The following is a 19,337-nucleotide window of genomic DNA, read 5'->3' as shown; positions in this document are numbered from 1 at the left end:
AAACTGGCTAGGGCCACGCTCCTTTTAAAAACCCACCCACCTGTCAGGGAACGGGAGGGGCGGGATGTGCTGGGGAGGGGAGTGGCCACCACGGAGTGGCAAGGGCACTGGCTGGCTGGCTGTCACCCAGAAGGCACGGCCCGGGGCGCAGCACATGCTGCCCCCTCCTGAGCTTTGCCTCCCTGAGCCGAAGGCCAAGAGCGGCCTGAAACTTGGAGAAGCACCCCTCCCAGCCCCCAAAAGGCTGTCTGCCCTGCTGTCCACAGCCCTGCTGGCCACGGCTCTGCTGGCCACGGCCCTGCTGGCCACGGCCTGTGACTGGCTTCGCAGTGTTTCCTTTCATTTCAGTCCACCCCACCCCGGCCCGGAGCAGCGGGGCCGCAGCCGCCAGAAGAGAACTCAGGGGAACCAGCCGTCCATTGGGCTGACTCCCAGCGGAACGCAGGCGTCTGGAAAACATATTTTAGAATCGATTTCATGTTGTATCATGTTAAAGGTTTTAATTCCCAAGCAATGGAATGCCCCGAAACGCCGGTGAATCCCAGCAGCCAGGCAGGAAGCCGGTCCGCCCTGCCGATGCTGAGGAGCCCCCAGGGGAGCCTGGAGCCCCGGGGCCTGTGTGCGGGAGGGGCCATCGCAGGAGCCCTGCTGTCTGCCTCTCCCTGGAGAAAGGGAGCAACCGTGGGAAGGTCCTCAGGCCCATGGCAGCCCCCCCCCCCGACCCCCTCTTCCTGAAAGCTTCTGTCCGCCTGGCCGGCGAGAGGCTGGGATGGGGCCGGGGACTGGGCCGAGCGCGAAGCCAGCGTGGCCTTCCGGGACCTTCGTTCACGCCGCCCTGGGGGGGCTCTGGGCCGAGGCCTCCGGCAGGCGTGGGCCATGGAGGGGTGCCAGCAGGCGGCTCACCGCGGGAGCGTGGGTGCTAGGACCAGCAGCGGGCAGCCCAGCCAAAGGGCCCAGGAGGCGGAGGCCCCTGCAAGGAAACACAGGGGAGTACACGGTATCCCAGCCGGGGCGGCACACACCACTCCTCTGTCCTAAATGGGAATGACGCCCAAAGCGGGCACTGGAGGGTGGGGCATTCCCGAGTGTGTGCACGGGCAGCACACAGCTGCCCTCACAGAGGAGTCACTGCGGAGCTGGTTAGAAATGCAGATCCCAGCCCCCCCCCCCGCCCCCTCACCCCCGCAGACTCCGGTTCAGCAAGGCCCAGGAATCTGAACTCTAAGAATCGAGCAGGAAGCAAGTTTAGGAAGCAAGAGATTCGAGGCCTGGCCCACGGGAAGTGTTCGCCACGGCCAGCCGCTCAGGCCTGCGCCGTGATGGAGGGAGAGGCGTCTAGGACGGTGCCCGGCTGAGCACCTGCAGGGACGGCTTTGTCAAGGCCCTGGCCGCTTCCTGCCCCTGCCGGCTCAGGCACACTGGCCCTGCCTCTCCGCTCGGCCAGGGACGGGGCATATCAGTCAGGATTGCCAGCGCCCAGACCCGCCCCTGGCTGGCCCACTCGCAGAGCTGGTCCTGCAACTTGAACAGACGCGAAGTATACAAGGTCACTGGCTGCTGCGTCCTTTGTACCAGTAAAAACAAAAAGCAGAGCCCAGTGAACTGTCCGTCTGCATAGACCTAGTTCGGTCAGGTTATGGTACCAGAAAACCAGCAACTGCACAGCCCTGCGGGCAGACGCGGGACTGTCTCCGGTGAAAAATGCAGGACACAGAACAAAGCGTATAAGCTCGGTCACAGCCCCGAGGTCAGCCAGGGTGACAATCGGCACCAGGCTCAGGTCGCTGGCCACAGGCTGGGGGTTGGGGGGAGTCACTGTATCCCTTTTCAGACCTTACATTTTTTGAAACATGTATTATCTATTGTGTGTATCATACACACAAAACACTACAACATTAAAAAGTAATTTCTAAATGTATGCACGTTGTATTTTAATGACGTTTTAAAAATAATAACAGTAAGTCACAGGGCATGGCTCCTCTTTACAAGTGCCACCTCTGGCCACTGCGGCCGCAGAAGTTGGGAGCCCCCTACTTCGCCAGCCCGAGAGGAGGCTGGAAAGGCAGGGTGAAGGCTCAAGTCCACGTTCTCTTTCTCTCCGGGTATTTGCTCACGCTGTTCCCTCTACCCGGACACCCTCACCCGGCTGAATACACGTCTCCCCACCGTGGGTGGGGCTGAGCCGTCACTCACTGTCTCGGGACGTTTCCATGGCCCCTCCCGGGTGTCCCCGCTAGGGCAGCTGCGTCTCCTGTGTGTTCCCTCCATGCCTCTGCTCCCGCCACAGCACCTGCCTCATGCCACCTGGGCGCCATGTCTCCCTGCCCCACACTCTGAGGAGGGAGGACAGGAGCGGCTTGTTCACAACTGTCTCCCCACATCTTAGCCCGGGGATTGTGCTCACTAAAGACAGAAGGAATCACAAAGTGGGCGAGTGAGGGGGGGAGGGGGGAGGCAAGGAGGAACCGCAGGAAGCCAGGTCCCATCCCCCGCTCAGCTCCACCTCCCGGCTTCTTCCCTTCCCTGCTCATACAGCTTTGAAATCATCTTGTTCATTTACCAGACAGCTGGGCCTGCCTTGCTCACCTCTGTATTCCCAGCCCCGACCACAGCCCGGCACATGGCAGGTGCCCAGTATGTGTTGGTTAGACTTAGTAATAATCCTGCCCAGTGGGGAGGCAGGAGGAGGCAAAGGCACCAGTGAAGTGAATTTAGTCGTGAGCGGCTCTGATTCAGTGGGTTCTGGGTGAGGCCCATGACACTGGTGGCTTTTAAAAGCTGCCCTGGTCCTGGCCTGTTTGGCTCAGTGGATAGAGCATCCGCCTGAAGACTGAAGGGTCCGGGGATTGATTCCTGGTCAGGGCACATGACCAGGGTGCAGGCTCCATCCCCAGGAGGAGGGGTGCAGAAGGCAGCCCATCAAGGATTCTCTCTCATCATTGCTGTTTCTATCTCTCCCTCTCCCTTCGTCTCTGAAATCAATAAAAGAATATTTTTAAAAATAAATAAGTAAAAGCTGCCCTGCACCCGTGACTTCCACGTGCAGTGGGGAGTTGAGTCACTGTCACGTGTTTGGTAAAGACAGGACTTTTCTCTGAAGGCAGAGTCTCCAGTGACCCAGAGACGCCCGTCTTGCACGTTAGGCCCTCCCGCCCAGGCCCAGGAGCGGGCACGGACGAGGACCAGGGGTGCGGGTGGGCAGGGGCGCCCCGCTCACCTGGGGGAGAATGCGAGGACGGGGTCTGGCTGGGGCTTGCGCTCGGGGGAGCATCCAGCGAGGGGCGCGTCTTGGCGCCATCTAGCGCCCGCTGGAGGCCCTGCAGCTGCGGCGCGCGGAGCTGGCGGCGCTGGGCCGGGGTCACGGCAGCCGCGTTCTCGGGGCCCAGGGCCGCGATCTGCCGGGCGGAGAGCTCCTGCGGGGGAAGGGCAGCGCCTCGGGCACCTTGTCGTGCCCGCTTCACAGTTTCTCCTTAACATCAGACACTTTCGCTACCGAAAAAATACTTTCTAAAAGCAAATTTCCAAAATGCAAACCCAGAACGACTTACCGTCAGTAACATTAACAGAAGCCAAAGACATAACTGCCACGTTGTGGAATCCCAGCCTGGCTTGCTGGCCCCAGCGGCTGACGCTGCCACCTGAGCGCGGAGGTTCAGGTGCCGGGGAGGCCTAACGGCAGCTGAGCTCAGGGGAGACCCCCTGCAGTCACAGGCTGGGGGGGCTGCGGGGTGAGCCTGGCCTGTGCTCCGTGCAGCGAGGCGGCCCAGGGTCCGAGCCCGCGCGCGGCCGCGCAGCCGGGACTCTGATCACAGAACCTCCCGGAGTGGACCGGCTGTGGTGGCGGGAGGCTCCTCTCTGCGCGGTTCCACCAGGCACCGGGGGCGGGGTGGGGGGAGGACGGTGCAGGGTCTCCCAGGGGTGTCTGCGTGGGCACCGCACGTGGGGGATTCTGCGCGCACGGGGTCTCCCACGACCCGAACACGCCTTCTGAAGCGGCTTCAGCTCGGAGGAGCGCCGGTTCCCGCGGGTGTGCGGGGTTTTCCAAGGCCCGAAGGTCCCAGGAGGGGCTCATGCTTCCCCTCCTCCCCTCCCCCTTTCCCGTCCGGGAGGTGCGTCCCTGGACTCGGTCAGCCCTCCCTGCCCCACTCAGGACACAGCTCCAGCTCCTGCCGCTCCCCCCCACTTCACTCCGGGATCCAGGGTGGGTGCCGCCGGGTCCGCCACCGCGCCCTCCCGCCGCCGGGCCTCTCCCCTTCCCCCTCCTCCCCCTCCCCCCTCTTCCCTCCTTCCCCCTCCCCCCTCCTCCCCTCTTTCCCCCCCCCCCCCCCGCCCACTTCACTCCGGGATCCAGGGTGGGTGCTGCCGGGTCCGCCACCGCGCCCTCCCGCTGCCGGACCTCCCCCCTCCCCCCTTCTCCCCCCTCCTCACCCCTACCTCCTCCTCCACCCTCCACCCGCTTCCCCCCTCCACCCTCCTCTCGCCTGTCCTGCCTGGGGCATCGCCTCCTCTCTCTCTCTACACACACTCACACACACACATACACACACACGCTCACACACGCGCACACACACGCTCACACACACACACACACACGCTCACACACACGCTCACACACACGCTCACACACACGCTCACACACACACGCTCACACACACGCTCACACACACACGCTCACACACACACACACGCTCACACACACGCTCACACACACACACACGCTCACACACACGCTCACACACACACGCTCACACACACACGCTCACACACACGCTCACACACACACGCTCACACACACACGCTCACACACACGCTCACACACACACGCTCACACACACGCTCACACACACACGCTCACACACACACACGCTCACACACACGCTCACACATACACGCTCACACACACACGCTCACACACACACACGCTCACACACGCGCGCGCACACACACGCTCACACATACACGCTCACACACACACGCTCACACACACACACACACGCTCACACACGCTCACACACACACACGCTCACACACACGCTCACACACACGCGCTCACACACACACACGCTCACACACACGCTCACACATACACGCTCACACACACACGCTCACACACACACACGCTCACACACGCGCGCGCACACACACGCTCTCTCACACACACACACACACACGGCTGCTCGGCTCCCCTCCATCTTCCAGGGACAGCCTGGACCACAAGCATTAGCCGTTTTTCTAATGTTGCTGACTCGCCACCCAGAGGCCGGGCTGAACCTCGGGCCGCTGCGCTGTGTCTCACAAAACAGATCCAAAGCGGCTGGGACACGTCCCTCTCAGAGATTCCAGTGACAGGAGCCCGCACCGCCATCGCCCTGCCCTGCTGTGCCAGAGCCCAGCAGCCTCCCCAGGTCCCTGCACCCCGAGGGTCTCTTCCAGGCCCTGCACACTGCTCCCCCTCCCCGGGCATGCCCAGGGGCTCAGCAGGGATTTCGGGAGTTAACGCCAGAGCCAGGCAGCAGCCACAGGCCGCGCTCCGTACAAGCCCGTGAGCCAGTGCTCAGCGCCTGTCCCGGGCAGACCCGCGCCCACTGCGCCTGGGACTGTTCCCCAAGCAGCCAGGAGCCTGCCTGCTGAGAGCTGGCCCTGCGTTGGGGTGGTCCAGGTGCTGCGTGTCTTGAAACGAACCAATGAGGAGGCCTCATGGGAGTTGTCTACGCTCCTTCCTGTGCCTGATCGAGTGGAGGGGGCGGAGTGTGTTCCCCCTCCCCCAGCAGGAAGAACCCCCGGCCCGGCGGCCCCACCAGAGCAGGCTGTCCTGGGCGGGAAGCAGGCCTGTGCCTGCACCCCGCTTCCCGGCTTCGGCGGTCTGACTCCTCCCTCCCCGATTCTCCATGGGAGGCTGTCGCCTGTCCTGCTGCGGCTTTTCTAACACGTTTCTTTAAATCAATTTGATGTGTTTACTGAAATGTATTTTTAAAGGAAATATTACCCAGGACCACAATCCCCCATCTCCAACTCAAGTCCAAAAAAGTCTGCAAATGAAAAGTTTTTTCTAAAATTTAAGACAAACTTGTTTGCCAGCTGAGCCTGACCTGAACTGACGTGAAGCCATTTAGAGTCTCTCTCTCAATGAGTGTGACTGGCCAGAAATATCAGTTTCCTCGCAGAAATAGCAATGTGTGTGCTTATTGGTGCCTCCCCAGATACTGCTGGGCTGTGAAGTTACATACTGTACAGTCACGAGGTGATCTTTCTAAAATCTAGAAAATTCTGAATTCTAAAATACACCTGTCCCCAAGGGTTGGGGATAAGGGAATATGGACCTGTCATCCTATCTAATAAAAGAGTAATATGCAAATTGACCATCACTCCAACACACAAGATGTCCACCCCCATGTGGTCAAAGATGGCTGCCCCCATGTGGACACAAGATGGCCACCATAAGATGGCCTACAGGTTAGGGCAGTTGTGGGAGATCAGGCTAGCAGGGGAGGGCAGTTGTGGGAGACCCAGGCCTGCAGGGGGGGGCAGTTGGGGGACCAGGCCAGCAGGGGAGGGCAGTTAGGGGGGACCAAGCCTGCAGGGGAGGACAGTTGGGGGAGGGACCCAGGCCTTCAGGAGGGCCACTTGGGGGAGACCCAGGCCTGCAGGGGGGGCCAGTTAGGGGTGACCAGGCCGGCAGAGGAAGTTGGAGGTGACCGGGCCTGCAGGGAAGGGCAGTTGTGGGGGACCCAGGCCTGCAGAGGAGAGCAGTTGGGGGGGACCAGGCCTGCAGGGGAGGGCAGTTAGGGGTGACCAGGCCTGCAGAGGAGGGCAGTTAGGGGTGACCAGGCCTTCAGGGGAGGGCAGTTTCAGGCAAACAAGCTGGCAGGGGAGCAGTTAGGCATCAAGCAGGCTGGCAGGGGAGTGGTTAGGGGGTGATCAGGCTGGCAGGCAGAAGCAGTTAAGAGCAATCAGGAAAGCAGTCAGGCGAGCAGTTGGGAGCCAGCAGTCTTGGATTGTGAGAGGGATGTCCAACTACCAGGATCAGGCCTAAACAGGCAGTCGGACATCCTTCGAGGGGTCCCAGATTGGAGAGGGTGCAGGCTGGCCTGAGGGACACACACACCCGTGCACGAATTTCGTGCACTGGGCCTCTAGTGTCATTATAAACAGAAAGTCAGTGCCATTTGCTACGAAGAGAATGCAACTTTTAAAAAAAAAAAAACTAGCTTGGCCAGTGTCGCTCAGTGGCTGGGCATCGACCTATAAACCAGGAGGTCACGGTTCGGTTCCCGGTTGGGGCACATGCCCGGGTTGCGGGCTCCATCCCCAGTGTGGGGCATGCAGGAGGCAGCCAATCCATGATTCTCTCTCATCACTGATGTTTCTATCTCTCTCTCTCTCCCTTCCTCTCTGAAAGCAATGCAAAATATTTTAAAATAAATAACTAAATACAATTAAAACGTAAGTTAAACGTTTAAGAAAAAACTCTTTTAAAAATACTGAAGTTATCTTATGACACGTCCGTCGGTGGCCCCTGAGCAGAAGCCAGTGGTGCCCGCGGGACGCAGGGCCCGCCCCTGCTCCCTGGTGTGACATGAAATGGGGTCAAGCTCCAACTCCCTTAAGAAGCGAGGACCTACTCTGAATATCTCTGCAGGAAGGCATCTGATTGCTGATGGTTGGAAATACGGCATCAAATCCTGGTCAAGCGCCCGGAGCTCTTCCTTCGTTAATCCGGCTGCGGAGAAAAAGGAACCACAGGATTTGCTTCAAGACAGCGGAACGCAACTTGTTTTATGAATGACGCGGCGGAAGGCACGGGTCTGCGCGTTGGAGGTGCGCGTCCCTCCTACAGAAGGCCCTGAAGGCCCCTGGGAGCTGCATCCTAATCCACTCAGGAAAACAGCGTGGGTCGCGCACGGGTCTGCGCGTTGGAGGTGCGCGGCCCTCCTACGAAGGCCCTGAAGGCCCCTGGGAGCTGCATCCTAATCCACTCAGGAAAACAGCGTGGGTCGCGTTAGCCCCGACGGGTCTCCTCGGATGACACGTACACTCAGAAGGTGCATTTTGAGGTCCAGTGTAAACCTATTTAGCAGTCAATTCCATCACACCCTAAACCACTTCTGGGTGCACACAACCGCCGAGAGAGCTTGCTCAAAGGGCAGGCTTGCGGCCTCGCCCTCTGCAACTTCCTGTGCTGAGTCCAGGTTTTACCGGAACTGTACAGATGTCGCTGCACAAGCCCGGTCTAAGGTCTTTTCCTGTCCCCAGGTCTAAGGTCAGAAAAAGAGAAGGGCACGGTCAAGGTGACGCTTACCGGCAATAGTTCCGAGTTCCTGCAAGACAGAGCTGGACCACTTGGTGGGATCCCCGAACACCACTTCTGCCTTCCTCTTGAACTCAGCCAAGACAGGGGTGCTGCAGAGCAGGGTCCCGATTCTGGCCACCACCACCCTGGTTAAGAGGGAGGGACATAGCGTGAGCTTGGGAGACTCTCCAGCCAGAAAAGGGGTCAGCTCAGCACCAGAAAGGACCCAGCTAACCCACCCCATTTGTGCCAGAGGGTGACCAAGCACCAGAAGCGGAGGATCTCGCTGAAGGAACGGCCCCATCCTTGGCCATGCTGCACACTATCGTCTGGTTACCTGAATTCTGAGATCTTTATAAGTGAGATTTCGGTGACGTTCATGGCACACAGAGTTGTGCCGAGTCCTACTAAGTGGAAGCTCTTCAGATCCTGGATGCGATAGCCTGAGTCCTCCAGGAAGCCGCACAGGATGGATCTAGCCTACAAAAATGACGAGGGCTGGGAGATGAAGCGCCCAGGGATGGCCAAGAGGCCTGAGGGGGTAACTCAGCAGCCTCCTGATGGACCCCCCACCCACTCCTAGACCCAGTGCCCATTCCAGACCATGGCACCAGCTGGCCTCCGCGTCTGCTCTGGTCTACGGAGGCGTCTGCAGGCAGTGAAGTGCTTGCAGCCCCCACCAGCATTAAAGGAACTGCCTCCTGGCTTTGCTTCAGTCGCTCATAATCTTCAGGAAGCTTGGACATTGAAGTTCTCCTGCACCAGGATCCACACTTTTCCAATATCTGTTCCCACTGCTTTCTGACAAAACCTTACACTCGTCTGCCTTGTGCCTGTGCTCAAATCAGTCCTTCCATCTGAAATGCCATTCCTCATTCCCACTATTAAAATTCAACCATCCTTTTATTTGGGGGGGTTCAAGTCCAATATCACCTTCTCCTTGGAGTCTTCCCTGACTATCTGAGCCAGAATGAATTTTTCTTTCTCTAAGGTCCTACATAAGTTGCCTTCGTCCTTCCGTTCCAGAGAGCAGCATAAGAAGCGAGGTGTTGAAAAACACAGGATCTCTTCAATGAACTTTCATGTAAGGGGGCTGATGTGTAGGGTCCCTGAAATTCTACATGATGGCCATCCACTATTTATGACCATTCCGGAGGGCATTCTGAGTTCCAGGGTGATTCCAGGGCCTGCTCCTGACCAGTTAAGTCATCTCTTAGCTGGACTGCAGTGATTGGTTCTAGATTGGACATTGATCCAGTCAAAACCTACCAGGACTTTAGCTGGCATAATTAGGAGAGGAAAGCTTTCTTTACTCTGGACTGGACCTGGGAAGGAGAAACTCCTGAATCTACTAGAACTCATCACACGGAAAGAGCCTGCCTCTAATGAAGCCAACCAAAAGGGAATCTGGGTCAAAAATGGTGGAAGCCCGGCTGGCATGGTTCAGTGGTTGAGCATCGACCTATGAGCCAGGAGGTCATGGTTCGATTTCAGGTCACGGCACATGCCCGGGTTGTGGGCTCAGTCCCCAGTGTGGGGCGTGCAGAAGACAGCCAATGAATGGTTCTTCTCTCATCATTAATGTTTCTGTCTATCTTTCCCTCCCCCTTCCTCTCTGAAATCAATAAAAATATTTTTTTAAATGGTGGGAGACAGAATCCTAATAATAGTGTGGAAGTCCCTGAATCCAGCCATACCTGAACTCTACACTTGAACTTTTCAGTTATGGGAATCAATAAATTCCTTTTCTTGCTCAAGCCACTTTGAGTTGGGTTTTCTGCCACTTGTAACGAAATGAGCCCTGATATGTATTTGATCTGCCTACGCTGGCCCTGAAGAAGGATCCGCGCCGATCTACTGGAGAAGAGCTGCACAAGAAAGGGTGGGGCCCACCGTGCACGTGGGGCAGGTGCACAGATACAAGAGGACAAGAGCTCACACGGCAAAGTGGGGAGGACACAGCCAAGGACAAGCGCCTCCTGAATGGGCGTGAGGATCAGAGGGACACCGTGAACTTCCGTGTTCCTCCAGCATCAGTGCACCCCCTCACACCAGGAGAACCAGACAGCGCTGAAAGTTTGGGCAATGATTGGGATGTTAAAAAAAAAAAAAAGTGACTTGTAGCAATGGAATTCCAGTTTTCATGTGGCTGTTGCTTTCCCATTTCTCTGGTCTGTTTAAATCAGGGGCGGGGTCCTCAAACTTTTTAAACAGGGGGCCAGTTCACTGTCCCTCAGTCCGTTGGAGGGCCGGACTATAGTTTAAAAAAAACTATGAACAAATTCCTATGCACACTGCACATATCTTATTTTGAAGTAAAAAAACAAAACGGCAAAAACACCTGCATGTGGCCCGCGGGCCGTAGTTTGAGGACGCCTGCTTTAAATGCTACCTCTTCAGAGAAGACTGCCTGGACCCCCATCTCAAGTAGCCTCCCTCCTTGCTATTTCTATGAGCCTTTGTCCATTTGATGCTTCTCACTTATCACAATTTTTTCAATTTTCCACCTTAATTGCTCACTTTTTTTGTCTGTAACACCAAGTAGAACCAATACAGATACATACCTTATCCAGCCAGTTCACTATTGTATCCCCAGCACCCAGCACAGCGGAGAATGAGAGTGAAGGACAGCTGAACGGTGAGCTACAGAAGTTGTGGGCAACGTGTGCTCCTGGGAAATGGCGTCCGATGCTGCCTCCACGTGGTGGATTGGCTTCTGGGAGATTTCCCATGTTTCCGCAGGAAGTTGCCCTCCATGATCACCAAGCTCACAGTTCCATGGGGAACTTCAGTGACACCACACCCACACTTCAGTGTGTTTGCCCGGCATTATATGCCCCCAAAATAATAGCTGATAATACTGAATGCTACTGTGTGCCAGCACGTCACATACCCTACCTCCCTAATCATCACAACCGCCCCATGAAGTAAGCATGAATATTATCCCTATTTCACAGATGAGGAAACTGAGGCGCAGAGAGATTGGGTAACTAAGCCCAGGTAACACAGCTAGCAAATAATAGTCCTGGGATAAGACTCGCAGGTGGACCCCAGAGCCTGCCCTCTCGAAGACGCCGGGTCGGAGAAAAGGAAGAGATAAACTCTTTTAGAGATAAACTCTTTTTATGAGCCTTCACAACCAGGTTTCTCTAGTTGGCCCAACTATCAGGCATGCCCATTTTAAAATGAAAGTGCAAAAATACAATTTAAATAAATGACTTGAAGATGTGGTATTAAATTGCCCTTGCCACTGGGAGCTGGAAAATGCATGCTCAGCCTGCCCGGTGCTGAGCTGAAACAGTTACCTGAATGACGGGACCAGTGTATCTGTAATGATCCCACCACGATTAATACTAATACTTTTAGGCAATAATAAGCACTGGAAAATGAAGCTCTGTAAGCTCTGAGCTCTGCTCATTTGCCAGCTTCTAGAAGAGGTTATTTCTCCTGCTGCTGGTTTTAAGCTGAACTCGCTGTTAATGTAGTTCCGCCAGGTCTATTAATCGAGGACATGCACTTAAGGGTTTGATTGACAGCTAATGGTGAGGGACTGAGCACAAATGATACAAGCAAATACTAGGTTTGCACATTTTCTTCAAACATATTGACAAATCTCACTGCGGCCCGTGGAAACTAAAATTGCTGCAAAAGGAAAGAGATACTCTAGCTTCCAAGTTGGGCATGTTTTTCTGCTTTCTCCCAGACTGTGACTAGAAAGGTTTTAATATCAACATGTGGCGTGGCACTTCTCAAACCAGTCAAAACCAGTTTGAGAGCCGCAGGACCCCGGAACTACGGAATGTCAGAGGGAAGGAACCTGACTGCTGTGTCTAACCTTCTCATCTTGCAAATGCGGAGACTATTCAACTGCCAGAGAGAGAAAGGGTAATGGTGACGACGATGAAGATGCTGACGCCGACAGTGAAAACACCTGATTTTGATTGAGCGCTATGTGCCAGGCGTTGTTCGAAGTGTTTCACAGGTATTAGCTCATGTAGCCCTCGTGGCCAGGACCTCCACGTCACCCGGCTCCAGAGGACACAATTCACACGTGTCCTATTTGAGTGGTGCCACTCGGCCTTGCATGGCACGTGGCCCTGAGGGTGGGGGACACGCCTTGGTTGCCTGCCCTGCATCCATTCTCTCTTTGTTGGCACCATGCCTTCGACAAACCGCTCAGTATTTATTCCCCCTTGCTGCTCTAACTACTTACCACAAATGTAGTGGGTTAACACACACACATATTCTGTCACAGTCCCTGAGGTCCTAAGTCCTAAAGTGGGTCGGAGGGCGTTTCTTCCTGGAGCAAGGGGAGAGAAGTCCTCCCCTTGCCTCTGGCTTCCAGGGGTTGTCTACACCCCTGACTCAGCCCATCCTGCAGCCAGCAGCAGCACACCTCAGGTCTCTGTCCTCCACGCCCATCCTCACGCGCCTGTCTGTGGCCCTCCGGCCTCCTTTTAGGAGAACACGTATGATCACACTGGGCTCACTGGACGATCCAGGATAACTCCCCATCTCGAGGTCCTTAAATTAATCACCTCTGCAAAGCCCTTTGCCACACGGGTTCTAGGGATCAGGACCCAGACACCTTTGGGGATCTGTATGAAGCCTACCATACACCCACCCCACTCTCAGTTCATATGGACATGGTGAGATGGAGCCACTCCTGACCAGCCAGCATACTCTACCCCCGACCACAGTGGCTATCAGGAGAGGCAGTCACATGAGTGAGTCAATGCTGGGACTTTTTCTTTTTATATATACCAGAGGCCCGGTGCACGAATTCATGCACAGGTGGGGTTCAGCCGGCCCGCCCTGATAGGGCCCGATCAGGCCCAGCCGGCCAGGGGGAGGGGCCACAGGCAGTTGGCAGGCCTGCTCCACCTCCTGATCAAACTCCAATCAAACTCCCAGTCGAGGAGACAATTTGCATATTACCCTTAAATTATATAGGACTAGTGTCCTGGTGCACAGATTTGTGCACATTGAAAGGAAATTAATTAGAAGAAATATTTTAATATCACTATTCGCCCTTTCTCTATAATAGAAGTGTCAACCAAATTCACTATCAACAATGACAGATCGAAACACACACATGTGATTGGCACCAGTGAGAGCTTTATATGTATCGCTCATGTGTGAGTCAACTTAGCCTTTTATAATATAGATAAACTTGCTTAATTAGACCTGCTTTCTGATTTAGCTAAACTTTTTCCAACCCAGTGAAGCACCCCAACTTCTCTTTCAGGTCAGCAACACAGCAGTAAATATCAACAGGAAGCAGATTATTATTGTAGATCATGCAAAGAGAACAAAAGGTAAAATATTTAACTGTAGCAGTGTTTGACTATATTCTGCGCAGTGAGAAAGCCTGAAGTCATTTTCAAGGTCCTCCATTTCTTCTTCTTTTCAGTCAGGTCAGGTTTCTAAGCTTTCTAAATCTCTGTTTTCTGGCTAATGAAAAGAAAATAGGATTCTACCGAGTCTCCTATCTACCTACTCCAGGACCTCTGTGAGGATCAAATGAGATGAGGCATGGGAAAACGCTTCACAGACATTTGGTTAAATTGTAAAATGTTTGCACCTGGCTATAAAGCAAGTTGTGTTCCTGGGCTGAAGAACCTGCAAGGAGGCTAGTCACTAGGGAGAGGAAGCTGAGCATTGCTACATGATGTCATTACCAGGCGCCCACAGCAACTGTTTCCAGGCTGGGCTGGGCTGGGCTGTGGGCTGCATTTTGTGCCATGGGGTCTTGGCAGCGTTGGCTGCGATTTGGAGAGGTGTCACTCCAGGGTGGTGGCGGGGCCTGTGTCTCACTTGGGGGAAGCTGAATGTTGGTTTGCCGGTGCCAGGTCCATTGTGCCATTTATTTTTAAATGTCCAATATGTGTCATGGCAGCTCCTGCATTGAGTGTCTGCCCCCTGGTGGTCACTGTGTATCACAGCTACCTGTAGGATGGACACTTAGCCTTTTATATAGAGAGATTTTTTTATTGATTTCAGAGAAGAAGAAAGAGGGAAACATATAGAAACATCAAGGATGAGAGACAATCATTGATCAACTGCCTCCTGCACACCTCCCACTGGGGATCAAGCCAATTTGCATATTAGCTTGATATGCAAATATCAAGGCATGTGCCCTTGACTGGAATCAAACCCAGGACCCTTCAGTCCCCGGGCTGACACTCTATCCACTGAGCCAAACCGGCCAGGGCAATGCTAGGACTTTTTCAAAGACTGATGAGGAAGGGTAGTTTTTGTGGGTTGTTAATTAGATAATTTGTAAGTCCAGTGCTAAAGATGATCCTGAAAATGAGATAACACAGAGCGGCTGAGACCCCCTCACTAGCAATACAGTAAATTAACTCCCTCCCAATTGAAACAAATTCTGGAGAGAACTTCTTTAGCACATGAAGGATTAACCGACACAGGACTTGCCCTCCAACAAAAAACAACAAGAGAGCTGAACAAATTATGTAAAAGGACTGTCTTCAGATGTTGGACATCAAGCAGCACAGGACTATAATCCTGAGAAAGCAGAGCAAGTAAGGTGGCCCCTAAAACTGCCTTTGTTCACTGTCCAGCGGCCGCTGCCAGGCCATGGAGCAGGGAAGGGAACCCAAACACGCCCAGTGGTCCAGCTTAGTTGAGGACACAGAGGTTCACGTTTGGAGAGGTCAGGGCACCTGTAATTGGCGAGGAAGTGCTGGCGAGGAAAGCCCTGCCCAGACAGCTCACCCCAGAGGTCTGCGGGAGGCCTTCTCAAGTCAGCTGAGCACTGACCTGCAGGCAGGAAGCAAAACTCCACATAAGTGTCAGGCCAAGGCATCAGAAAGCAGGGGCTGGACAATTCTCAGGGCTCGTATGGAGCTGGAGAGAGTCCGCATCCCACCCGCCTGACGAGAGAGGTCTTGCAATACACAGAGCAGTGTGAGGCTCTCTTCTCAGAACCACGTCTCAGTCGTGGGGATAAACTAAGCGCAGATTGACGGTCACTCCACACTCACCCTAATCAACTTCAAAAGGAAGGCCCCCAAATCAAACTGATCTGCAGGTAATTGCAAGGTATGCCAGCACAAAGCCCAATACTCTTCAAAGGAGTATAACTAAATCAAGCACTCAAAATATAAAATTCACAGTGCCCACCAGCCAGCCAAAACTATTACACTTGCACATAAGAAAACATGGCTCATAATTAGGAGAAAAACTACTCAATAAAAACAGATTCAAAATGACAGTGATGATGGAGTGTTTAAAAGAGCCAGCCCTGGACGGGGTGGCTGAGTTTGTTGGGCACCGTCCTGGGCAGCAACATCCACCTACCTGTCCTGGGGTCCACCCTGACTGCTGGCTCAGGGAAGCCACGGTGTCGATGGAGCTGAGGTCCAGCTGCTCCAGCTCGCTCTCGTTCAGAACCAGAGCAATGCGGCCCAGGGAGACGATGTGGTGTTCTCGCCAGGAAGAAGGCGTGTCCCAGACCTTCAGAGGGAAGGAGGCCAGCTGAGACTGAGCTTCACTGACAGTATTTGAAACAGACACAGGGTAAACCTCTTTCATATATAAACTTTTTGTGAATCATTAAGAAAAAGATGATTGTATTTGTTTTAAAAATAGGCAAAAGATATGGACAGAAAATTCCTAAAAGAATAAATAAACACATGGGGGGAAATTCCCTCTCAGCCATCACTTTTTAAAGTCATGGGTTCACCCACAACAATCAAAGAACACCGTGTTGGCTGAGGATACTGATAAGGAGTAAAAAGAATGAGCATTTATTGGTGCTGGAAAGATACGGGGTAAAGGATACCCTCATTTGTTGATGGTGAGAATATAAATTGGTACAGGCTTCTTAACGGGAAAATTGGCTCTCCTATCTAATAAAAGGGTAATATGCAAATTAACCATCACTCTGTCACAAAGATGTCGGCGCCCAGTCCTCTCAGCACCGCCGGAGTGCCCCAGTCCCGGGGGGAGGGGCGGCCGCTGAGAGCGGGCAGTGTGAGCGGCCTGGCAGAATGCTTGCTTCATCACCGCGCCTGGCTGGGGCCGGCCCCCCGGAGCCAGAGCGGACACGGACAGGGACGGGGGCCAGCCCGCAGCTTCCACGGCCAAGCGCAGGCCCGGAGAGGAGATGGCGGGCGCTCCTCCCGCGGAACCGGCACGGGTCCCTCCTGGCTCCCGCGGAAGTGGCGGGTGGCCTACTGCACACAATATCGCGCGATGGGCTACTAGTCCTATAAAATAAAAGGCTAATATGCAAATAGACTGAACGGTGGAACGACCAGTCGCTATGACACACACTGACCACCGGGGGCAGGCGCTCAATGCAGGAGCTGCCCCCTGGTGGTCAGTGCGCTCCCACAGGGGGAGCACCACTCAGGCACAAGCCAGGCTCACTGCTGGTGAGCACAGCAGCAGTGCCGGGAGCCTCTCCCGCCTCCCCCACAGCATTAAGGATGTCCGGCTGATGGCTTAGGTCCATTCCCCACGGGGAGCAGGCCTAAGCTGTCCGTCAGACATCCCCTGAGGGCTCCCAGACTGCGAGAGGGCGCAGGCCAGGCTGAGGGACCCCCTCCCCAGTGCATGAATGTCGTGCACCGGGCCTCTAGTAATTATATATTCTACAACTCTCCTTACAGCTGAAACAATAAACATGGCAAACTTCTGGTTCTCTTCAGCTGGGGTTCTTGAGGGAGGAAGAAAAAGAGCACGTCCTAGAAACCATCCTGTCTAGGCCCAAACCACCCCCAGATGGGGTTCACCCTCAGGATGGGTTTACCCACAAATGGGGTTAACCCATGGATGGGGTTCACCCACAGATGGTGTTCACCCCCAGATGGGGTTTACACAGATGGGGTTCACCCTCAGGATGGGTTCACCCATGGATTGGGTTCACCCATGGATGGGGTTTATACAGATGGGGTTCACCTACAAGATAGGTTCACCCATATATGGGGTTCACCCATAGATGGGGTTCACCCGCAGGAAGGATTCACTGCAGATGGGGATCATCCACAGGATGGGTTCACCCACAGATGGGGTTCATCTGCAGATGGGTTCACTCACAGGATGGGTTCACCAGTAGATGGGGTTCAGCTACAGGATGGAGTTCACCCACAGAATGGGATTCACCCACAGAATGAGATTCACCCACAGAATGAGATATACCCACAGAATGGGGTTCACCCACTCATGGGGTTCACCCACTCATGGGGTTCACCCACTCATGGGGTTCACCCACTCATGGGGTTCACCCACTCATAGGGTTCATGGAGCGCCCATTGGACGGTCTTTGTGCAGCCTAGGGAGGAAACGGAGGTGCAGAGGGGAGGCCTGGATCCTTCACGCAGTGAAAGTGCAACAGGAAAACCTGTGAACGCTCCCTGCGGGCTCGGCACTCCGGGGCAGCCGGGCTGCCGTGGTGCGGGTTTTCCTGTTAAACAGCCCTCCCTGGTGGACTTTACCTGAATTGCCTTCTCCTTCAGGGCGGTCAGCTGAGGCGGGAGGAAGCCCCCAACGGCGCCCAGGCGCTCCACGCTCCTGAGGAACGTGGCCTCCCCCAGGCAGCGCAGGTCCCGGGGGGCCCAGCAGGCGTTGGCTTCGGCCAACCTGAAGATGTCGTCGGAAGAGGGAGCCTCAACTCCATGGCAACCTGGACGGGGGCGCGGGGAGGCAGGGGGAGAGCAGCTCAGGACGTGTTTCCGTGTCGGCTTCCCCCCCGGAGGCCGGAGATGGAGCACTGACAGGGGACCCGGGACAGCTCGAGCCCCACGTCTGCCACTTCTTGCTACCCCCTGGTAGCCACATCGTGAGCACGCCAATGCTTCGCTCAGCCACCTGCACCCAGTAGGAGTTTTGCGACCTCACAGCTAGACTGCAAACTGCCTGAGGGCAGCAGGAGCTGCTGGTGAAGATCCTGGCTGCAAATTCAAATCCAAAGCTCTCTGACCCGCCGTCCGCGCGTCCTCGCCTGGACAATGAGGGGGTCCCCTGGTCGGATTCTGTGAGGACCACATGGTGTCACCCAGGAAGCACGTGGTGTCAGGGAGGCAGTGAGCACTCTCACACGCTTTTTATCCATTTGAGTTTGAAACCCAGAGTTGAGGGTTTCCGGATTATGAGAAAGGACCTCTCCTAAGAGTGGGAGGGGGTGACTGGCCCTCCGTAAAGTCATGGCGGGGCGGGCCTTCCCTCCCAGGCAGGAGCAGTGGCTGCTGCTTTTGTTGCAGCAGAAACCACCCAGCTCACTCTGAGCCGCTGGAGCTCACCTCGTGAACCAGCCCCATCCCCCGCACGGAGGAGAGATCGCCTCTGTGGCCCAGAGCTGCCAACCGGGGTGAACACCCAGGCTCCTTGTCTTAGAAGCAACCCTGGACGCTGATGCTGACAAGCCGCCAGCACCAGCCCCGCCCAGCACTTCCCAAGCCTGTGCCACTCCCGCCTCACGGCGTCTTCAACGCAAATTCGCTGGATTCCAGTCAAGAGTGAGACTAGACCAGGTCACGGGCACGGTGCGAGGCCCTCACACATCGTATCATAACCCACTCGGAGGGGACAGAAGACCCATCCCTCCTAGATGCCCCCCCCCCCACCAGGGAAAGCAGGCCAGGGGGGCAGTGCGGACCCGGAGCCGTCCCGCCGCTGCGTCCCGGGCTCAGGGCCGGCGCCAGCGTGTATCTGTGGAATGAATCGGCACGCACACAGGTTAGCTGAAATGAAGCCACGCAGCACTCCTGCCAGGCCGTCAGCTGCTGTCAGCACAGCGGTGACTGGCCCAGCAGCGTGCTGACAGCTCAGGCCCCGCACTGGGCGTGTGTCCTCCGTGTGCACAGACGAGGAGTGCGGCCACCTGCCCTCTGGCCGCGGGGCTCTGAGGCCAGGGGTGAACTCCCCGTATTGGGGGGACACCCAAGAGCTGCCACTTACTAACGCTGAGACTGTGGCCACGTCTCTTCGTCTCTCTGGCCCTCCAGTTCCTTGGCTGAGAAAATGGGGGAGATCACAGTGCCCAGCCCACAGGGCCAGGAGCGTGAGACAGCCGAGGAGG

General features: G+C 55.5%; 1 protein-coding gene across 1 annotated transcript in view; it reads right to left on the bottom strand.

Moving 5' to 3' along the window:
* Positions 1 to 899: 899 nt before the first annotated feature.
* Positions 900 to 19,337, bottom strand: part of OTOA (otoancorin) — a gene marked incomplete at both ends in the record, with an annotated part of 56,711 nt that continues 38,273 nt past the window's right edge. The window contains 7 exons of the mRNA XM_079789141.1: positions 900 to 970; positions 3,218 to 3,413; positions 7,623 to 7,720; positions 8,300 to 8,436; positions 8,628 to 8,770; positions 15,614 to 15,769; positions 17,755 to 17,942. Coding sequence (XP_079645267.1) covers positions 900 to 970; positions 3,218 to 3,413; positions 7,623 to 7,720; positions 8,300 to 8,436; positions 8,628 to 8,770; positions 15,614 to 15,769; positions 17,755 to 17,942 — 989 coding nt within the window. The remainder of the gene's footprint in view (positions 971 to 3,217; positions 3,414 to 7,622; positions 7,721 to 8,299; positions 8,437 to 8,627; positions 8,771 to 15,613; positions 15,770 to 17,754; positions 17,943 to 19,337) is intronic.

Source organism: Cnephaeus nilssonii (assembly GCF_951640355.1).
Source record: "Cnephaeus nilssonii genome assembly, chromosome: 2".
Lineage (NCBI taxonomy): Eukaryota > Metazoa > Chordata > Mammalia > Chiroptera > Vespertilionidae > Cnephaeus > Cnephaeus nilssonii.
This window is presented reverse-complemented; position numbering and strand designations above follow the sequence as displayed.